This window comes from Homarus americanus, unplaced genomic scaffold, assembly GCF_018991925.1.
Source record: "Homarus americanus isolate GMGI-L3 unplaced genomic scaffold, GMGI_Hamer_2.0 scaffold34915, whole genome shotgun sequence".
NCBI classification, from domain to species: Eukaryota; Metazoa; Arthropoda; class Malacostraca; order Decapoda; family Nephropidae; genus Homarus; species Homarus americanus.
Window position 1 is genome coordinate 118,910 of NW_024741849.1, and position 19,701 is coordinate 138,610.

At 42.9% G+C, this 19,701-nt stretch overlaps 1 protein-coding gene across 9 annotated transcripts in view; it reads right to left on the reverse strand.

The window, feature by feature from the left end:
• LOC121876043 overlaps positions 1 to 19,701 on the reverse strand; it is a gene marked incomplete at its 5' end in the record, with an annotated part of 129,203 nt that overhangs the window by 31,116 nt on the left and 78,386 nt on the right. For all 9 annotated transcript variants that reach the window (XM_042380923.1, XM_042380921.1, XM_042380917.1 and 6 more), the window contains 1 exon segment: positions 11,675 to 11,836. In XM_042380923.1, coding sequence (XP_042236857.1) covers positions 11,675 to 11,836 — 162 coding nt within the window.

A 19,701-nucleotide genomic window follows, 5' to 3' on the forward strand; every position in this document is an offset into this window, starting at 1 on the left:
AGAAGGGAAGAGGAGGAAGAGGAAGAAGAGAAGAAGAGAAGAGTGGAAGAGGTGGAAGAGGAAGAAAGAATGAGGAAAAATAGGAGGGTGGAATGGGTAAAAAAGGAACAAGGCACAATCGAAAAATCATTAATTCTGTTTTCGTGGATAATGATGAAAGGAATGGAAGAGGAGGAGGAAATGGGAAAGGGGAAAGAGAAAGAGGAGGAGGAGGTTAAGAAAGCACAGGAAATAATTGAAAAGTGAGTGATTTTGTTTTCGATGTCTAAGGAAGAGAATGACAGAAAGAGAAATGTTTAGTAAAAGAGAGAGAAAGGGAGAAGGAATGAAAGGTCAAGAGAAGGAAGAGGAGGAGACGAAGAGAGAGATAGAGAGTGAAACTTAATATCAATAATAAAAGAACATAACGACAAATTACCTAAACACATTAATTACTTCACCTTAATGAATGACTAAACAACAGGTATTACACACACACACACACACACACACACACACACACACACACTTATCTTAAATGTTCTCTGTAATTATTTCCCATGTGTAAAATAATTAACAGTTTGAGGTTAAGTTGAGTCTTGATCCAGTATTATCAAACTAAACTTTACATACTTTTACCTTTATATGATAATTGTGTTTACTTTGATTAATTTCATATTATTTTAGACTATATCATTTTATACGGTTTGTTTGTTACTATAATACAGTTTGTTATATGTAAACAAACTAAGTTATTGTTTGTATTCCTCTTAAGTCCTGTTTGAGTGAGAGTAGACGTGTTTATAAGAGGTCTATTCTGGTCTTTAATGTACTCATATTACACATATTATCCGTATTACACATTTAATTAATTACTAAGTCTGAGATAATAACGCTTATATACCCTCCCTTTCCTTATCATCCACGTAACTTTTCGTCTCTCTTCACTAAACCGATAATAAAGATTCCCTTCCTCAATAAAACTTTAATAATACTCAGAGATATTTACCCCCATCTTTGTTCTCATAATTATATATCTCTCCACTATAATACTCACTATAATACTCACTATAATACTCACTATAATACTCACTGTAGTCTATTTCACGCTGCGACAACTTTAATTAAATTTAATCACGTTTACGACCACTGTAACATAAAATAATCTTCACATCTTATTATCATTATTATTCAGGTAGAACTAAGCTGACTGCAGGTGGGGAGGGAGGGAGGGAGAGAGGGGGGAGGAGAGGGAGGGGGGAGGAGGGAGGGGAGAGAGGGGGATGGAGAGAGGGAGAGGGAGGGGAGGAGGGAGGGAGAGAGGGGGATGGAGAGAGGGAGAGAGGGAGAGAGGGAGGGGGGAGGGGAGAGGGGGATGGAGAGAGGGAGAGAGGGAGGGGGGAGGAGGGAGGAGAGAGGGGGATGGAGAGAGGAGAGAGGGAGGGGGAGGAGGAGGGAGAGGGGGGGATGGAGAGAGGGAGAGAGGGAGGGGGAGGAGGAGGGAGAGAGGGGGGGATGGAGAGGGAGAGAGGGAGAGGGAGGGGGGAGGAGGGAGGGAGAGAGGGGGGGGATGGAGAGAGGGAGAGAGTCAAAAGAGAAGGGAGAGAGAGGGAAGAGGGAGGGAGAGGGAAGGACCTAACCTGATCCTCTTACACGACACTCTAAAAGGATCAGTTCAAAGGGGGTGAAAGTTGCCACAGGATATAGTGCTCTGAGGGTACCTGTGTGTGTGTGTATACTTGAGATGCTGATAGTGTTGAGCCTTGATGCCAGGAATTACTAGCGTCAAGACTATACTATGTGAGCTTGTTGGGTGATCTATATAGCGAGGGTGTTGTCTCTCTCTCTCTCTCTCTCTCTCTCTCTCTCTCTCTCTCCTGCTGGGTGACCTATATACTGAGGGTGTTTTCTTATGTTTCCTCTCTCTCTACATACTCTCCTTCCCCTCCTCTCTCTCCTTACAGTTTCTTCTCCCTCCCACTCTTCCCTCTTTCTTCAACACACTTTTCTTCTGTTTCATCTCTCTCTCTCTCCGCCCTTACCACCCTTTGTGCTGCCAATCTGCCGTCTGCCAGCGCCGAGGAAGATACCGGCGGTCACTATAATCCTGCACCAGCCTGACACACATACACACGCGCACACACACACACACACACACACACACACACACACACACAGATAGATAGATAGATAGATATAGATAGGTAGATAGATAGAAAAGAGAGAGAGAGAGAGAGAGAGAGAGAGAGAGAGAGAGAGAGAGAGGAGAGAGAGAGAGGAGAGAGAGAGAGAGAGAGAGACAAGAACGCTGGTGAAAGCAATAAGAGAAGAGGAGGTATAAGAGAAGAGAAAAAGAAAAGATGAGACAAATGGAATAAAGAAGGAGATGAACAAAGACTAAGAGAAGATAAATGTGAAGGATGGAAGAAGGGGTAGAGACGACAGGAGAAAACAGACGTAAGAGATAAGAGAATAAAGGTGAAGGTATATAGAAGAGATGAGAAAAAAGGAAGAGAAGAAGAGATGAGAAAGGGATAGAATCGAGATAAAGAGGAGAAGATGGGCATAAAACACGATATTAGAGGAAGAGAAGAGAGAAGAAGAGAAAACGTAAAACAGACGAGAGGAGAGGGAGGGGAAAGGGGGGAAGAGGAAATATAACGTAAGAAACAAGGAAACAGGAAGATAAAATACAGGAAATAATTTTTAAAAGATTAGATAACAGGAAGAGGAGGAGGAGGAGGAGTGAAGTGTAATAAACAATGAAACAAGAAAAAAGGAGAGAAACCAAGAGGAAGAGGAGGGGAGGAAGAGGAGAGAGGAGAGACATAATACACAAGAAAACAGGAAGATAAAATTGAACATAAAAGGTACGAGGCTAGCGACCAGGAGGAAGAATAGAAAGGGGAAGAAAAAGAGGAGATGGAAGAAGAAGAAGACTAGGAGGAGGAGGTGAAAGGCGGCTGGTAACTGCTCAGCGTCAGGGCGGCAGTGAGAGTTTCCCAAGTGGGACTCAAGACCTCGGTAATGAAGGGACTCTTCCTCCACCTACTGCTGAAAGAAGAAGAGATGGAAAAGAAGAAGCAAAAGAGAAGAATAAAACACATGAGAATACAGAGAAGGAAGAGAACATTTAAGTAGAAGTGAAAGAAGAAAAAGTGTGAAAGAGGTAGAGAGTTGCAAAAAAAGAGGATGAAAGAGGAGGAGGAAGAGGAGGAAATAAGAGAAAGAGGAGAAGGAAAAACGGGATTAGAATTAACTGCTTAACGCCGTGGGTGTAAGAGCTTTCCAGAGTCTGCCTAGAGAGTGAAGGAGGGGGGAGGAGGAGGAGGGGGGGAGGAGGAGGAGGAGGAGGAGAGCAGCAGGGAGGGCGGAGACTGCCTCAAAGCAAATCATGCTTGAGAAGAAGGAGACGCTAACAGGGTCCTGAGCTGCTGGGGAGGCAAAGGAGGGGGAGGGAGGAAGGAAGGGGGGAAGGAGGGGAGGGAGGGAAGGAAGGAGGGAGGGAGGAGGGAGGGAGAGGGAGGGAGGGAGGGAGGGAAGGCAGGGAAGGAGGGAGGGAGGGAGGGAGGGAGGGAGGGAGGGGAGGGGAGGGAGGGAGGGGAGGGAAAAGAGGGAGGGAGGGACAAAGGGGAGGGAGGGGAGGGAGGGAAGGGGAAGGAAGGAGGGAGGAGGGAGGGAGGGAGGGGAGGAAGCAGGAAAGGAGGGTGGAAGGGGGGTGGGAGGGAGGGAGGGAGGGGGCGAAAGGGGAGGGAGGACGAGGAAGGAGGAGGAACAGGAAGAGGAAGAAGAAGGAAGAAGAAAGAGAAGGAGGAGTGTAAGAGAACAACAAGCAATAAGAACCAGGCCATAAACATAGCACTACCAGTTAATCAACATCGCCTGGCGCCTCCCCCTCCACCTCGTAATGACACGCCGCCTCAATTAGCCTTCGCCAGACATACGGTACCATAATATAACAGCGTCGGAAGAGGCAATAAACACCGCCTGGCGTTCCCTTCTACCCCACAATGTCACGATAACCTAAGCCAGCCGTAGACCGTATATGCCAACTATAACAACGCCGGGGGGAGCAATCAACACCGCCTGGCGTTCCCTTTCGTCTATCAGTGACATGCGTTCTTAAGCTACGGCAGAAGCCAGAGAGAGAGAGAGAGAGAGAGAGAGAGAGAGAGAGAGAGAGAGAGAGAGAGAGAGAGAGAGAGAGAGAGAGAGAGAGAGAGAGGCTATACGAAAGAGGTTAGATATAGAATAGAGGAACTATACCCTCTCCCCACAGTGGATATATAGGAAGCTAACAGATACAGTACAGTATGCTCACGACTTTCTGTTTTCTGCCGTGCGCTACAGCCACCTACTGGACAGTCTAGGAACTACGTGTGTCAACAAAAAATGAGCGGGGCCTCATTGGGTTTCTTGACGGCTTCTTGACTGACTGACTGACTGACAAACTGGCTTATTGACTGACTGACTGACTGGATGTAGGGAATTGGTTGCCCAACAAGGTGCGTCATATCCACTGCCCTGTCATGTTCACCACTCAGTCATGTATCTCAAGTTTACTATTTCCAGGGATAGGTTCATCTCAGAGGCGGGGCGAGGCTTAGGAACAGTAGAGCGGCCTAGGACGAGGTACAGTACTTACTGAGGCAAGCTGCGGCCTGGTGCTCAGTTCGTCTCGAGGTTCGGAGGGGCTCGGGGATAAGTGAAACACTAGACTTGGTCCGGGTCTAGGTGGGGTCCGGGGCTAGGTGGGGTCCGGGGCTAGGTGGGGTCCGGGGTTAGGCACTGCTAGATGCGGGCTTAAGGAGGGTTCAGGGCTAAGGTCCGGCATTATGTGCTTCTCGAGACATGTACAATACGGGACCAGTGCGACCCTTGCCTAAGTGGTACTAGACGCAACAAGGAGTTCAGGAGCCCTGGGTTAGGTACAGGCCAGGGCTAGGTGTGGCCCAAAGTTAGGTGGGACCCGGGGCTAGGTGCGACCCGGGCAACGCGTCGGGGTGGGCCAGAGATCAATACGGGTGCCAGCTTTATGGCCCAGCACTGCCGATAGTGCCAGCGGCGGACAGGTGGACCTAGGTGGCATTAGCTAACAAAAACTGGTTCTCACTAGCACAAAGCCACTCACAAAGACACGCTAGTATAACTCCAAAGACGCTCTAATGTCATTTGAGTAGCCACACAGACCAGTCAGCAGTCACTAAGGTCCTAATGTTATTATGAACTATGACTGAAAAGCCACCTAAGCCACTATCTGCCGGGTCAAGCCACCTACGCCTCCCACCATATACCGAGTCAAGCCATCTAGAACTCGCACTATGTCGTGTGTGTAACCAACTAAATCTCATAGTAGAAGTAGCTTTACAACTGACCCCCTCTGGCTTTTACACTGGACCTCACCCTAACACAATTCCCACCTAGGAGTAGCTATCCTTTGATCAAGGGAGACTAATCTCAGCCGCCGACACCCTACACCCTTAGTGGCTCTCTCTCTCTCTCTCTCTCTCTCTCTCTCTCTCTCTCTCTCTCTCCCCTAACCTTATCGGTAGTGCTAAATGCCATATAACTTTCTTGTAAAAAATAGTAACATTACTTGGAAATTAGTTTTTTATGCCACGTACGACAAAGAGAGGACACGTCTTGCTTCTTTATTTGTCTGTGTCGCTCTTAAGTTCTTATATATTGAAATTACGAAACGCCTCATGACACTCCGAGTCCCACTGAATCACTCACGTCATGCCTTCTTCATCAGTGCATACGCCCCAACACTGGATGCAGAGGATGACATCAAGAAGGTCTTTTACGCCGACCTTGACAGTGTTAACTTCTATCATCATACTTGACATCGAGCCACAGCAAAGTAGTAGTAGTAGTAGTAGTAGTAGTAGTAGTAGTAGCATAAGAGTATGTGTTCGGATGCGGGTACGAGTGAGTGTGTGGGTAAGTCTGTAGGCGCCAGTATGTGGATCTTTGTAGTCTGGCCTGACCATGCCAGTGTTATATACAAGGACCTTTTCGCTTCAGTAGCTACACCCCGACCTTGAACTTTAGCGGTGGTGAAATTTTAACAATGAACTCCACACAAATGATGACCAGTAAGTAATATTCGCGAAATATAACTTGTGCTCACTGTATCAGCCCAACTTTTTTTTTTTATTAAGAGCAATTATTATTACCACCTTAATTTCCGCTGGTACAGTATTTGGTCTCGAGTTGTCATGTGTTTCATTGTCAGCATTCTACCTTGATCTTGTCGTCAGGGAGAATAAGCCAAATGACGTCACTAACAGAAGCCTTAAGTAATGGAAACTGACTATAAGAAAAACAAAAACAAATAGAAATTACACATTGATTTGATTTCATGCATTAATTTCCTGCTTGTTCTCTTAAACCACCTTTGATGGTAATTATGTAAGGACCTTAATGACCTGAGATGAAAGGACATTATGAAACACCCAGTCCAGAAGAAAATAATAATAACAATAATAATAATAATAACAATAATAATAATAATAATAATAATAACAATAATAATAATAATAATAATAATAATAATAATAATAATAATAATAATAATAATAATAATAATAATGACAAACAAATCGTCCCAAGCATAGAGCCCAAACAATACAGGAAATAAACAAGAGAAAAGACCAAACAAAAAAAGAAACTCAGCAAGCTGTGAGTGTGAGAGAGAGAAAGAGAGAGAGAGAGAGAGAAAGAGAGAGAGAGAGAAAGAGAGAGAGAGAGGGAAGATCAGAGAGAAAGTTGTTAAAAACAAAGAAAGAAAGAAAGAAAGAAAGAGAAAAATAGTGAGATAGAGCAACATAAAGTGAGAGGAGAGCTGGCAGGTATTAATTGGAGGTGGGCAGTACAGAAGTAGCGGCATGTCAGAACTAATAACTTTTCAAACGTGTGGTGGCTTTGGGGGAGGAGGAAGAGGTAAGGGAGGAGGTAGAAGAGGAAGAGGAAGAGAGGAGGAGACCCACCCAGCCCTGCCAATTATAGATCTATGAAGGATACGTGGTGTTGCCTGAGAGAGAGAGAGAGAGAGAGAGAAGTCATCCTCAACTTACACCTGATCTTGTGAAGACATCAGCAAGCAGTCAACTTAAGAGACCGTGATTTATAAATACCTTTTGATCCTGTGTGTGTGTGTGTGTGTGTGTGTGTGTGTGTGTGTGTGTGTGTGTGTGTGTGTGTGTGTGTGTGTGTTTATTAACTTGCATTTTGTAATTTTATCATTAATTCTCGAATATGATAATGATAATAATAATAATAATAATAATGATAATAATAATAATAATAATAATAATAATAATAATAATAATAATAATAATAATAATAATAATAATAATAATAATAATAATAATAATAATAATAATAATAATTTGGGGTAAAAAAAGAATTAGTCAAATCATAAATTAATCTTAAACGAAAAATATCCTCGATTACATTATTCACGCAGTCTATCAACAAGGGGAAGATACTGTAACCTCTAGATATATCGTGATCATGACCCTGGTTTATTGAGCAACATTATATACAGTCTGTCAGGGTTGTGTTCAGCCACAGTCACGACTAAACATAACGAAGTGACTTTTGTTGGATGTGAAATATTGAGTGATATTAACCCAGGAGCATACGGCGCTGTGTGTGTGTGTGTGTGTGTGTGTGTGTGTGTGTGTGTGTGTGTGTGTGTGAAGTAAACAGTACAACGCCATAATCAATAGTTCGCCACTTGTTGAGAGCCAGAGTGTCGGGCTCATGGTATAGTGTTGACTGTTATTAGGTGCAGGGGGAGGGGGGGCTGGGTGGGAGGTGAAGGTATGGGTGGTGGGTGTGGGGTGGTGGAGGAGGGAGTATGGAATGTGGGGGGGAGACTCAACGAAGTGAAGAGGAGGAGGAGGAGAGGAGGAAAAGATAAAGGTAGGGATAAGGAATACGTGTGAAGGAATGAGTGAAATATGAGCTGGATAAAGTGAAGGGAGGGTTAGGTGGAGGGGAGAGGAGGGAGTGAGGGAGGGCATAGGTGTGAGGGAGGGATAGGTGGGAGGGAGAGTGAGGGGAGTGTGAGGGAGGGATAGTGTGAGGGAGAGGAGGGGAGGTGAGGGGAGGGATAGTGAGGGAGAGGAGGAGTGTGAGGGAGGGATAGTGGAGGAGAGGAGGGAGTGGAGGGAGGGATAGTGGAGGAGGTGGAGGAGATAGGTGAGGGGAGGGAGGGAGTGAGGGAGAGTGAGGGAGTGTGAGGGAGGGATAGTGTGAGGGAGAGTGAGGGAGTGTGAGGGAGGGATAGTGTGAGGGAGAGTGAGGGAGTGTGAGGGAGGGTGAGGAAGGGTGAGGCAGTAGTTGACTATTGACCCAACCTGTTCACACCCACAGCTGTTGTTATTGATACTGCGGCTGCTGTACTCTGTCGCTGCTGTTATTGATGGTGCTACTGCTGTTATTTATTACTGCGGCTACTGCTGTTGGTGTTGTGCTGTTATTGGTTCTACTACTACTACTACTACTGCTATTATATATTATTGCTGCTAGTGTTGTTAATATGTGGTGCGGCTAGTGGTGGTGGTGCTGTAATCTAAACCTGCTGCTCGTGCTGTAATTACTGCTGTTCCTGCTGCGGGTGTGGCGTGTTGTATACCTGTTGGTTATTGACCCGACCTGACCTGAACACAGCACTTCTGACGCTACCCTGCTGTGTTATAATGCTCGTTACTGTTACTGCTGTTATCATTGTTGCTGTGACGTTACTGTTACTGACACTCTCCTCATAATCAATACTGCTACTATTGTTACTACTATTACAACAACAACAACAACAATTACTACTACTACTACTACTACTACTAATAATAATAATAATAATAATAATAATACGCACCTATCACAACCTACCATAACTACTACGACTATCGCCACAACAACTACAACAATTACCACTATTACAATTGCTAAGTCTACTACCACTCCCACCACTCATAGTACTACGAAAGTTACTAATACTATTTTACTATTACCACAACTACTACTATTATCATCTAGTGTTTGGTATATAAATATTTCGTGTTGCTTAGGATAGATAGATAGATAGATAAAAAAGAATTAACACTGAAGTCAAAATCAATCAACTTGAGAATCTCTTTATGTAAATGATGCCAACTTTCTGCATCATTCCTTCCGGGTTCTAACTCACGATCAAATGAGGCAGGGAATTGAACCAAAACCCTCTCCCCCCACTCCACTCCTTCTTCCCCCACTCCACTCCTTCTTCCCCCACTCCACTCCCTCTCCCCCACTCCACGCCCTCTTCCCTACTCCACCCCCTCATTCCCACTCACACTCCCTCACCTTCACCTCCACCCACCCTGATCCACCCTGACTTATACATCACGTTGGTCCAAAGTGTGTGTGTGTGTGTGTGTGTGTGTGTGTGTGTGTGTGTGTGTGTGTGTGTTGCCTCGGTCTGTGCACGGTACACATTCCTCGCCGTGTAAATGTTTGTCCCGGCAGTTTTCACCCGGGCAGAGTTCATGTTACGTAAAATTCAAAAGAAAAATACAATAAAATAAAAACGAGAGTGAATATGTTTGTTTGTTTTATCTGAATGTCACTTTTCTCTATTGTTAAAAATCTGTTTCGTTTGTCTCTTCTTGTTTGTTTGTATGTCTCCCTCAGTTTAGGGTATAATGTTTACGTGTTATATAACCGATTAAAAAAAAACCAGATCTTTAAGGTGAAATTTCTATATTACTATCATCACCCAACACCTGTAAGAACGCACGGTGACACACACACACACACACACACACACACACACACACACACACACACACACACACACACACACACACACACACACACCAATAGGCACTACTAGACATCTTAATAGCTTCATGGGTTGCGTAAAACATTAAAAAATAAAACCACATTACGCCAGCAGTGGAAGTACACAGTATACCTGATAAGAGAGAAAATACGCATTATACGCCGCCCGAGTGTCACCGGCAGTAACACTCCTAATGAACCAGTTGCTCCTTAACGACCCAACAGTCAGGAAGGAGAGCAATTAAGCAGGAGGTCAGGTGGGGGGAGGGGGGGGGGAGGATGACAGTTGGCGAAGTGGAGGAGAGCGGGGGGGACATATCTCTAATTCTACCCATTGTCTGTCCTGTCGTCTCTCACTGGCCTCTCCCCCCCCTCCAAAAAAAAACAGAGAGAAGAACGATGTCATTACCTCACTCACCTACGCCTGTGTTTTAAGATTATGATAATGACATTCTCCCCACCTCCCGTAAAGTCATTCTGTCCCTTTATTTATCACACTCTATCTTTTTTTTATCAGGAAGAACGTGTGGAATATTCTCAAGAGGTCATCTAAACACATTAACTATCAAACTATTAGCTTATTTTAAAAGACTAAAGTACCAACGCAATATAAACATTAGGATACAGTATATATACGCCGATCATACCAAGTGTTAATCACAGCTTAAGGACAGGTGTATATGTTGACTTACCTGTAATCATCCTGGTATGTAATGACCAATTATTCCATTATCGCATTACCCTTCTGTTTGTTTAATTAATTTGTGTAATGATAATGCACGTATGCGGCGATCAAGATTCATTTACTGTGGGTATGTTGCCAGTGTGTGTGTGTGTGTGTGTGTGTGGTGTAATGCATCTAGTGTGACAGCATTATGTTAGTGTTAAGGTGCAAACACTACTTGATTCCTCTCGTTATCAGCTATCGCCGCTGGCTAGTACTCGTGGCGAGCAGGGAAGCAACTTGCATAAGTCTTCCCCTGCCAGTACACAGCCTCTTCACCATCAAGACTCCTGCTGTGTCTCCTCGTGGCAACATACGGTGACTGGGTGCCTTGTGGGCCCAGGCTAGACCAGCAGGGATCTCGTAGTAACAGTGGGCCCCAGAGGAGCGGCGCATAGGCCCACTGGCATGTGGACACGTCCTGGCACCTACCAACCACTGCCCCGCTGCCTTGAGGATTAACCTTGGTAGGTATAAGGCTACGGGAGTAAACCCTAAACGAAAAAATCTGCGGTGGAGCCCCGCATCAGGCAGACATGCTTACAGAGCTCCAACAAGACCCCAACGGTGGTATAGGCGGAAGAGGTGACCACCATAGGAACCCAACGACTACACCGGCGGAGGAAGGCAATGCATGATGGACAGGCTACAAAGGCGAAACCCAACAAACTGGGCTATCGGCAGTCCATTGCAACTCTCCCTCTCCCCAGTCGTTGCAACACTTGCACCACTGGACCAGGAAAAAGGAGAGCCTGCGCTCCTGCCTCACCACAGAAATCAACTCACTCGCAGCCATCATCCAGCTTTGTTGTTGTTGTTTTTTTCCCCTAATTGGTCCTTTTCCCCTTACCCCTCACCTCTCACCCCTCACCTAATAGGACTTCCCTTTGACTCAAAAGAAGATCTCGGAATCCAGAATAAGATGCAGCATCCACACAATCCAGTCTCCCCTCCCTCCCTCCTTCCGACCTCTCTCTCTCTCTCTCTCTCTCCCCTCCCCCTCTCTCTGCCCTTTCCCCCTATTCCTTCCCCCTCTCTCGCCCCTCCATCCCCCTCTCCACTCTCTCTCACACCTTAACCCCTCCTTAGTATTCATCACCCCCCCCCTCAAACCCCCCACCTGACAAAATACTGACTTACCTTTGACGCAGTACGAGTTCTCCAGGTCCAATATGGGATACGACACTGGACAAACACATAACTGCTTCTCTGTGTCGCACCGGCTGTTCACAAGCTTGGCACACTCGAACCCTCCTCCTCCATCTGTGCACCGGAATTGTATCACCTTCGTCTCCTCCGTCCCTGTAAAGACACAAGGAGAGATATTACTGGTGGGTGGATGGATGGATGGATGGATGGATGTTTGAGAGAGAGAGAGAGAGAGAGAGATCCATACAGAATAAAAAACAAAAGGTTAGAATTCATAATCCACTGCAGAAGTTTGGGAGGAACACCGAGACCTCAGGTAATCTTTCATGATTAGTGAGTTTCTTCTGGACTAAAGTTGGTGATAGATTGGCTCTTGTGGGAGGCTGTGTCGTGAGTCACTGCCACGTACACACAGGAGTCAGGTGAATCACGTACACGGAAAAATGATTCACGTACGGGCTAGATATTAATTCACGTATATAACAGGTACAGTGTAAAATTCACGTATATATCAGGAAATTCAAGTACATATCAGGTAATTCATGTATTTATCAGATAATTTACGTGCATACCTGTTAATTGACGTACATACCAGGCAATTCACGTATATACCAGGTATTTCACGTATGTACATGCCAGGCAATTCACGTACATACCAAGGAATTCCCGTCCATACCAGGCAATTCACGTATATACCAGGTAATTGGAGTTCTCACAAAGCAATTCAATTAACTAATAACAAAAACAAACACAATCAGGTAAATAAACAATGAACACACGAGAGGAACAAAGACAAACAAACATAGAGTGAATAAGTTAATACATAAACATAGAGAAAGTCAGGTAATGCCTAATTAAACAAGTGATTAATTAAATATCAAACAGGTAATGTAAAGAACCAATTATAAATGAAAAAAAAAACACGGATGAAAAAATGAATAAAAAGCGGTGGATGATAATGTAAATATATGAATAAATGAATAATATAGTTACTAAATATGATATGAACGAGAGAATACATTAGTGAATAACCGAGAAAATGAATAAGTAAAATATCTATGACAGATCTGGCGAGTAATCTAGTGCAGTAAATCCCTCTTTTAGACAAATTATACATCAGGGAAAATTCCAGACATAACTTATCGTTCAGTGGCGCGGTGGTGTTGAGTAACCTCCCTCCCTTCCTGGAACACAAAGTGAGTCAGTTCGAACCCCCCCCCACGTAGTTAGTTATTTACTTAGGAAGGAAAAGTGAACTGGAAGAGAGAAAGGGGAGGTGAAGAAAGGGTAGGGAGAATGGAGGTGGAGAGGTGGTGGTGATTATCCTAGTGAGAAGGTAGAGTAGAGGACTAGGGAGAAACGAGAAGAGAAGGTGAAGAGAATATTGGGGCTAGGAGGAGAGGGGATAAAGGAGGGGGAAAAGCGTAGAGAAAAGGGAGAATAGGATGGAAGAGGGATTTGATAATTTAAGAATGGAAGGGATTGAAAGTGAGAGGGAAGTGAAGGGAAGGAAAAGGAAGGGATTGGAACAGAAGGGAAAGGGGTGAAGGGGAGAGAAGGGAATGATAGCAAACGAAATGGAAGGAAATGAAGGGAATGAAAGGGAAGGGAAGTAAATAGAAGTGGGAGGGGAGGGGAAGGTACCACTACACACCGAAAGGTAAAGGAAGTGGAACGGAAGAAAAATGAAAGGGAGAAGGAATGAAAGAAAGAAAGTGAAGGGAAGGAAACGGAAGAGAAGTAGGAAGGAAGGGATCGGAGGGGAGGGGAAGGGAGGGGAAGGGAGGCACCACTACTGACCGACCGACTGTCACGCGAACTTCAACATAACAGACAGGAGCTCGGTACCAGAGGGTCATTACCTCCCTCCACCCTCATACACTCATACACACATCTACTCATACACTCATACACACATCCACTCATACACACATCTACTCATACACTCATACACACATCTACTCATACACTCATACACTCCCACACACAACCATAATAATTTCACCCACAAAACTTCGACTCTCGCCCACCCCCACACACATAAAGACCTCCGAGTGATGTAGAAACGGACGTGGGGCTTTATGTCAAGAGCTATGGTTGTTAACCTTTCGTGCCGGCAGCAATGAGGAAGACAGGAACATGATTACTGTAGTGTACAGGCTAGGCTAGCGTGTTAACCTAGGGCCATCACCAGGCTGTATTGTACACTGTTGGATATTAGTCCAAGGGGAGAGGTCTGGAGGTGAACGAAAAGGTCTGAATTGTGGTCGTGTTTTTTTTAAGGGGTCACTGTGTGGTAAGATATCGACGCGCGACCAAAGCTTATTTTCCTTTTGTAGTGGAGAGATGTCTGTCGTTCTTAAAGGGAAGCTGATAAACTCGTACAATGTTATGACAGGTTAGAGGTAACTTTTCCTCCATCAGTGAGTGGCAAAGGAACAGACGTCTACATCTGTTGGTGCGGCTTTAAGAAGAAGAGCAGTGGGTAATATTTGGTATTAGTCCCCAGTGGTGTAGTGTGGTGTGGTGTAGTGTGGTATGGTGTAGTGTGGTGTGGTGTAGTGTGGTGTGGTGTGGTGTGGTATGGTGTGGTGTAGTGTAGTGTGGTATGGTGTAGTGTGGTGTGGTGTGGTGTGGTGTGGTGTGGTGTAGTGTGGTGTGGTATGGTGTGGTGTGGTGTTAGTCGGACGAAAAACCCAAACTGTTGTGGTTTCTTACTTCTGTATCGAAACATTTTGGTTTGTTGGGTCTAACACCTACAAGTCTTTTTATATCCGAAAGTTATCCTACTCTAGAGGTTACCAAAATTATCCTGACGCCGTCTACTGTTAAACATTACCCCCAGGAGGACTTATATTGGCATTTTCTTGTTACACTGAAAAGGCCGGAGACGCAGGGAGGGGAGGAGCACAAACTTCAAATCTTTTCCTGTGGTAAAAAGTTATCTAATTTTCTTAAGTCAACAAAAGCTGCTTAAACGCTGTATATTATTGGAGATCAAACTCAGGCGGTGTTTCTATCTCGACGAAAGACTTTAACTTACTGTCGCTTCGTTTTCCCGTTACTAAAAGAACTGAAAGTAATGTGAAGGAAGGTCGAAGTAGCAATGAGTTTTTGAGATGGATAATCATCTTTCTCGAAACAACATAGAGTACTGAGTGAAGCTTGTTGTTGTTGTTGTTGTTAGAGCCGTGGGAGGAAGTTAACGTCTCTACTGACAGAAAGTGGGTAAATGTCCGTGTGGCGGAGCTTCTGTAAACGACTGATACTTGTCAATATCTCACTCCAACTTAGCTTCGACCTTCAACTGGCATACTTTAGGCAGTTACTTTAGGCAGTTTTGATATGTGTTTGGCACTGACTGAGACAGATTTTTTGAACTGTCGAAATGGATCTGGGAGACGCTTTGAAGTTCCTAAAATGTACTTTGTAATAGCTAAACATTGCTGTAAATATTTGAGACTTGTTCAAACCCAGTGTGTACATGAGGCGATTCAACTGCAATTCGAAACAGTTAGGATGTGGTTCCGGTTACCTAAGGAGTTTAGACACACTTAAGGTGTCCCTCGTAATGACCAAGACGCGTTTAGAGATAATTAGGGTGTAGTTTGCGACAATTAAGAAGTCATTAGCGACAATTAATGTGTGATTTTCGATAGCTAGGTGCAATTGAAGAGTAGTAGGTGTACTTTGGAATAGTTAGGACGTGGTTTGAGTAGAGTAACGACGGTTTAGGCGTAGTTAAATCGTGGAATGGGGATATTTGTGTTGACGCATCAAGTATAATGAATAAATTAGAGTTTACTGAAGAGCCACACCACGGATATCTTACATAAAACATATAGAATACTCACTAACTCCATTCAGTCTAGTTAAATCAGAAACGAGAGGTATGTCATTCTCCCTCCTTGCTTTTTTCTCTAAATTCTTCTCCTCCATATTCTCCTTTCTTATCTCTTTCCCCTTCCCCCTTACTACCTTCAATCTACCTATTCTCTTCTTTCCATTATCTTTTCTTCCTCTACTCCTTCTTTCCCTCTGCTTCTTTCACCCTTCACTGTTCTCTCTTTCCCCCCTTTTCCCCTTCCTCTTCCCTTTTCTTTCCCTCTCTTAATCCTTCTTTTTCCTATTTTCATCTCTCCTCCCCTTTTCTCTACTTCCTCTCAAATAACCTCTCTTCCTTCTCACCCTCCCTCTTCCCCCTCTCTGATAAACCCCTCTTCCTCTTCTCTCTCCCTGATAACTCCTTCCCTCTCACCCTTCCTCCTCTTCCTCCCATTCCTCCCTCTTTTTCCAGGTGTCAGAAAGGGGGCACAATAATTACACTTAATTGCCCTCACCACGTGCCTATACGCCGTCGAAAAACCTTCCCTACGCAACGCAATGTATGTATGTATGTATGTATGTATGTATGTATGTATGTATGTATGTATCAGTGTGAGGGAAATACAATAAAGAAAGAGAAGGACGGAAAGATGATGAGAAAGAATGAAGAGTCAAAGAGATGGAAGAAATAAGGAAGGGTAAAGGAAAAGGAAAGAGTAATAAAAGACGAGGAAGAGAAGAAGGGAGGAGGAGGAGCAGGAGGAGGGAGGAGGAGGAGGAGGAAAGGAGGAGGAGGAGGAGGAGGAGGAGGAGGAGGAGGAGGAGGAGGGGCAGGAAGGAGTGGGTGTTAAGAAGATGTGTGCCTCATAGCGTGTATTGCCTCATTAATGTGGTGTGTTGGTAATGTGTGAGTGTGTGTGTGTGTGTGTGTGTGTGTGTGTGTGTGTGTGTGTGTGTGTGTGTGTGTGTGTGTGTGTGTGTGTGTGTGTGTGTGTGTGTGTGTGTGTGTGTGTTTTTAGGCCACCCACGAAAATAACCCATTATATATTTTACACTACGCTGTCATGTATTCTAGTCTGATCTGCGTCTCTCCCCACCTCCCCTCACTTTCTCTCTCTCTCTCTCTCTCTCTCTCTCTCTCTCTCTCTGTATGATCATCTATATTTCTTTAAGTCTGTCTGTCTGTCTCGACCCTTTACCTCCCTCGTGCTTGGCTGGTCAGGCTGGCTAATAATTCAACATTATTGACTGTCACCTTCAACCTCCACCACCACCACCACCCTCACCAACACCGTTATCACCAACACCTTTATCACCATCACCACCACCACCACCACCACCACCTCACATACTACTACTACTACTACTACTACTACTACTACTACTACTACTACCGTGACTAATGAAACTATAATATACTCACTGCTACCACCATTACTATACTTTGGTGGTAGTCAATCAACTGTTAGAAACTCAACGTTGCGACCAAAACTACCATGCCACTATGACTAATGTGTCTAGTAAGCTTTGGTCACCATGCAACCACAATCAATGCAACCATGGGCACCTGCCTGCCTGTACAACCAACCTCACTACAACTACAATCAATGCATTCACCGCCAAGCACACGGTTACTGTTGGCCTCTTTCTCCGTCCCTCCGTCCGTCTGTCTGTCTCTCTCTTTGTCCGTCCACGTATAACTCAACTTATAATTCCCATTAATTAAAAGGCCAACCTGGATTATTTACCTGTCAAGGATAATCAATACTCCTCCAAGGAGAAGATGAATGCGACCTCTAATTACCTAAAGATATAATTGATTGATAATTAAATGCGTAAGTGGAGTCAATCTAATATATATATATATATATATATATATATATATATATATATATATATATATATATATATATATATATATATATATATATATATATATATATATATATAGGGATAATCATCCATACCTACTGATCATAAGCCTTAAGTATTTTATTTTTGTAATTTAAGTAAAACTAATTTGTTTTAATGTAGTCTATAATCTGTAATTCCCTAATGATCTTAAATGCCCAATAATTATAGGTAATAGGATTTTATTACTCTAAACGATGGAAATATACAAGAAGTTAGAGATGAGTTTTTTTTTTAATAATCCCAAGTTGGATTTTTTTTGGGGGGGAGAGGGAGGGTAGCGGTGAGGAGGGAGGTAATTAGGAGGGAAGGAGAGAGGGGCAGGAGGTGGAGGAGGAGGAAGGAGGAGAATAGGTTGAAGGGAAGGGAGGAAGGTAAATAAGATAGGGTAATAAGGGTGTCGAAGGGGAACCATTATATACCATTAATTCTTAGACTACCATTATGATCATCAACCTTTAAACTCAACAGCCAAAGACATCAATGAATTTATTCCTCATTTACCATTACCATTAATAAAATTTACCATTAACAATCCATTAATAGCCTTTACCATTAACAACCATTAACATTAAGAGTCTTGACCATTAACAACCATTAAGACCCTTTACCATTAACAACCATTAACATTAAGAGTCTTTACCATTAACAACCATTAACATTAAGAGTCTTTACCATTAACAACCATTAACATTAAGAGTCTTGACCATTAACAACCATTAAGACCCTTTACCATTAACAACCATTAACATTAAGAGTCTTTACCATTAACAACTATTAAGACCCTTTACCATTAACAACCATTAACATTAAGAGTCTTTACCATTAACAACCATTACATTAAGAGTCTTGACCATTAACAACCATTAAGACCCTTTACCATTAACAACCATTAACATTAAGAGTCTTTACCATTAACAACCATTAACATTAAGAGTCTTTACCATTAACAACCATTAACATTAAGAGTCTTTACCATTAACAACCATTAACATTAAGAGTCTTTACCATTAACAACCATTAACATTAAGAACCTTTACCATTAACAACCATTAACATTAAGAGTCTTTACCATTAAGAACCATTAACATTAAGTCTTTACCATTAACAACCATTAACATTAAGAACCTTTACCATTAACAACCATTAACATTAAGAGTCTTTACCATTAACAACCATTAACATTAAGAGTCTTTACCATTAACAACCATTAACAGTAAGAGTCTTTACCATTAACAACCATTAACATTAAGAGTCTTGACCATTAACAACCATTAAGACCCTTTACCATTACAACCATTAACATTAAGAGCCTTTACCATTAACAACCATTAACATTAAGAGTCTTGACCATTAACAGCCATTAAGACCCTTTACCATTACAACCATTAACATTAAGAGTCTTGACCATTAACAATCATTAAGACCCTTTACCATTACAACCATTAACATTAAGAGCCTTTACCATTAACAACCATTAACATTAAGAGTCTTGACCATTAACAACCATTAAGACCCTTTACCATTACAACCATTAACATTAAGTGCATTTACCAGTAACAATCATTAAGACTCTTTACCATTAACAACCATTAACATTAAGAGCATTTACCAGTAACAACCATTAACATTAAGAGTCTTGACCATTAACAATCATTAAGACCCTTTACCATTACAACCATTAACATTAAGAACCTTTACCATTAACAACCATTAACATTAAGAGTCTTGACCATTAACAATCATTAAGACCCTTTACCACTAACAAACATTAACATTACGAGCATTTACCATTAACAACCATTAACATTAAGAACCTTTACCATTAACAACCATTAACATTAAGAACCTTTACCATTAACAACATTAACAATAATAGCCTATACCATTAACAACCATTAACATTAAGAGTCTTGACCATTAACAATCATTAAGACCCTTTACCATTACAACCATTAACATTATGTGAACCTTTACCATTAACAACCATTAACAATAAGAGTCTTGACCATTAACAATCATTAAGACCCTTTACCACTAACAAACATTAACATTACGAGCATTTACCATTAACAACCATTAACATTAAGAACGTTTACCATTAACAACCATTAACATTAAGAACCTTTACCATTAACAACATTAACAATAATAGCCTATACCATTAACAATCATTAGCCTATCCTTGAGAGCTTTAACCCTTATCAATCATAATTAAGAACTTTTACCCTTAAACTTCCATTACCGAAAGACGTTTTCAACCTTAACCTGCAACCACTACC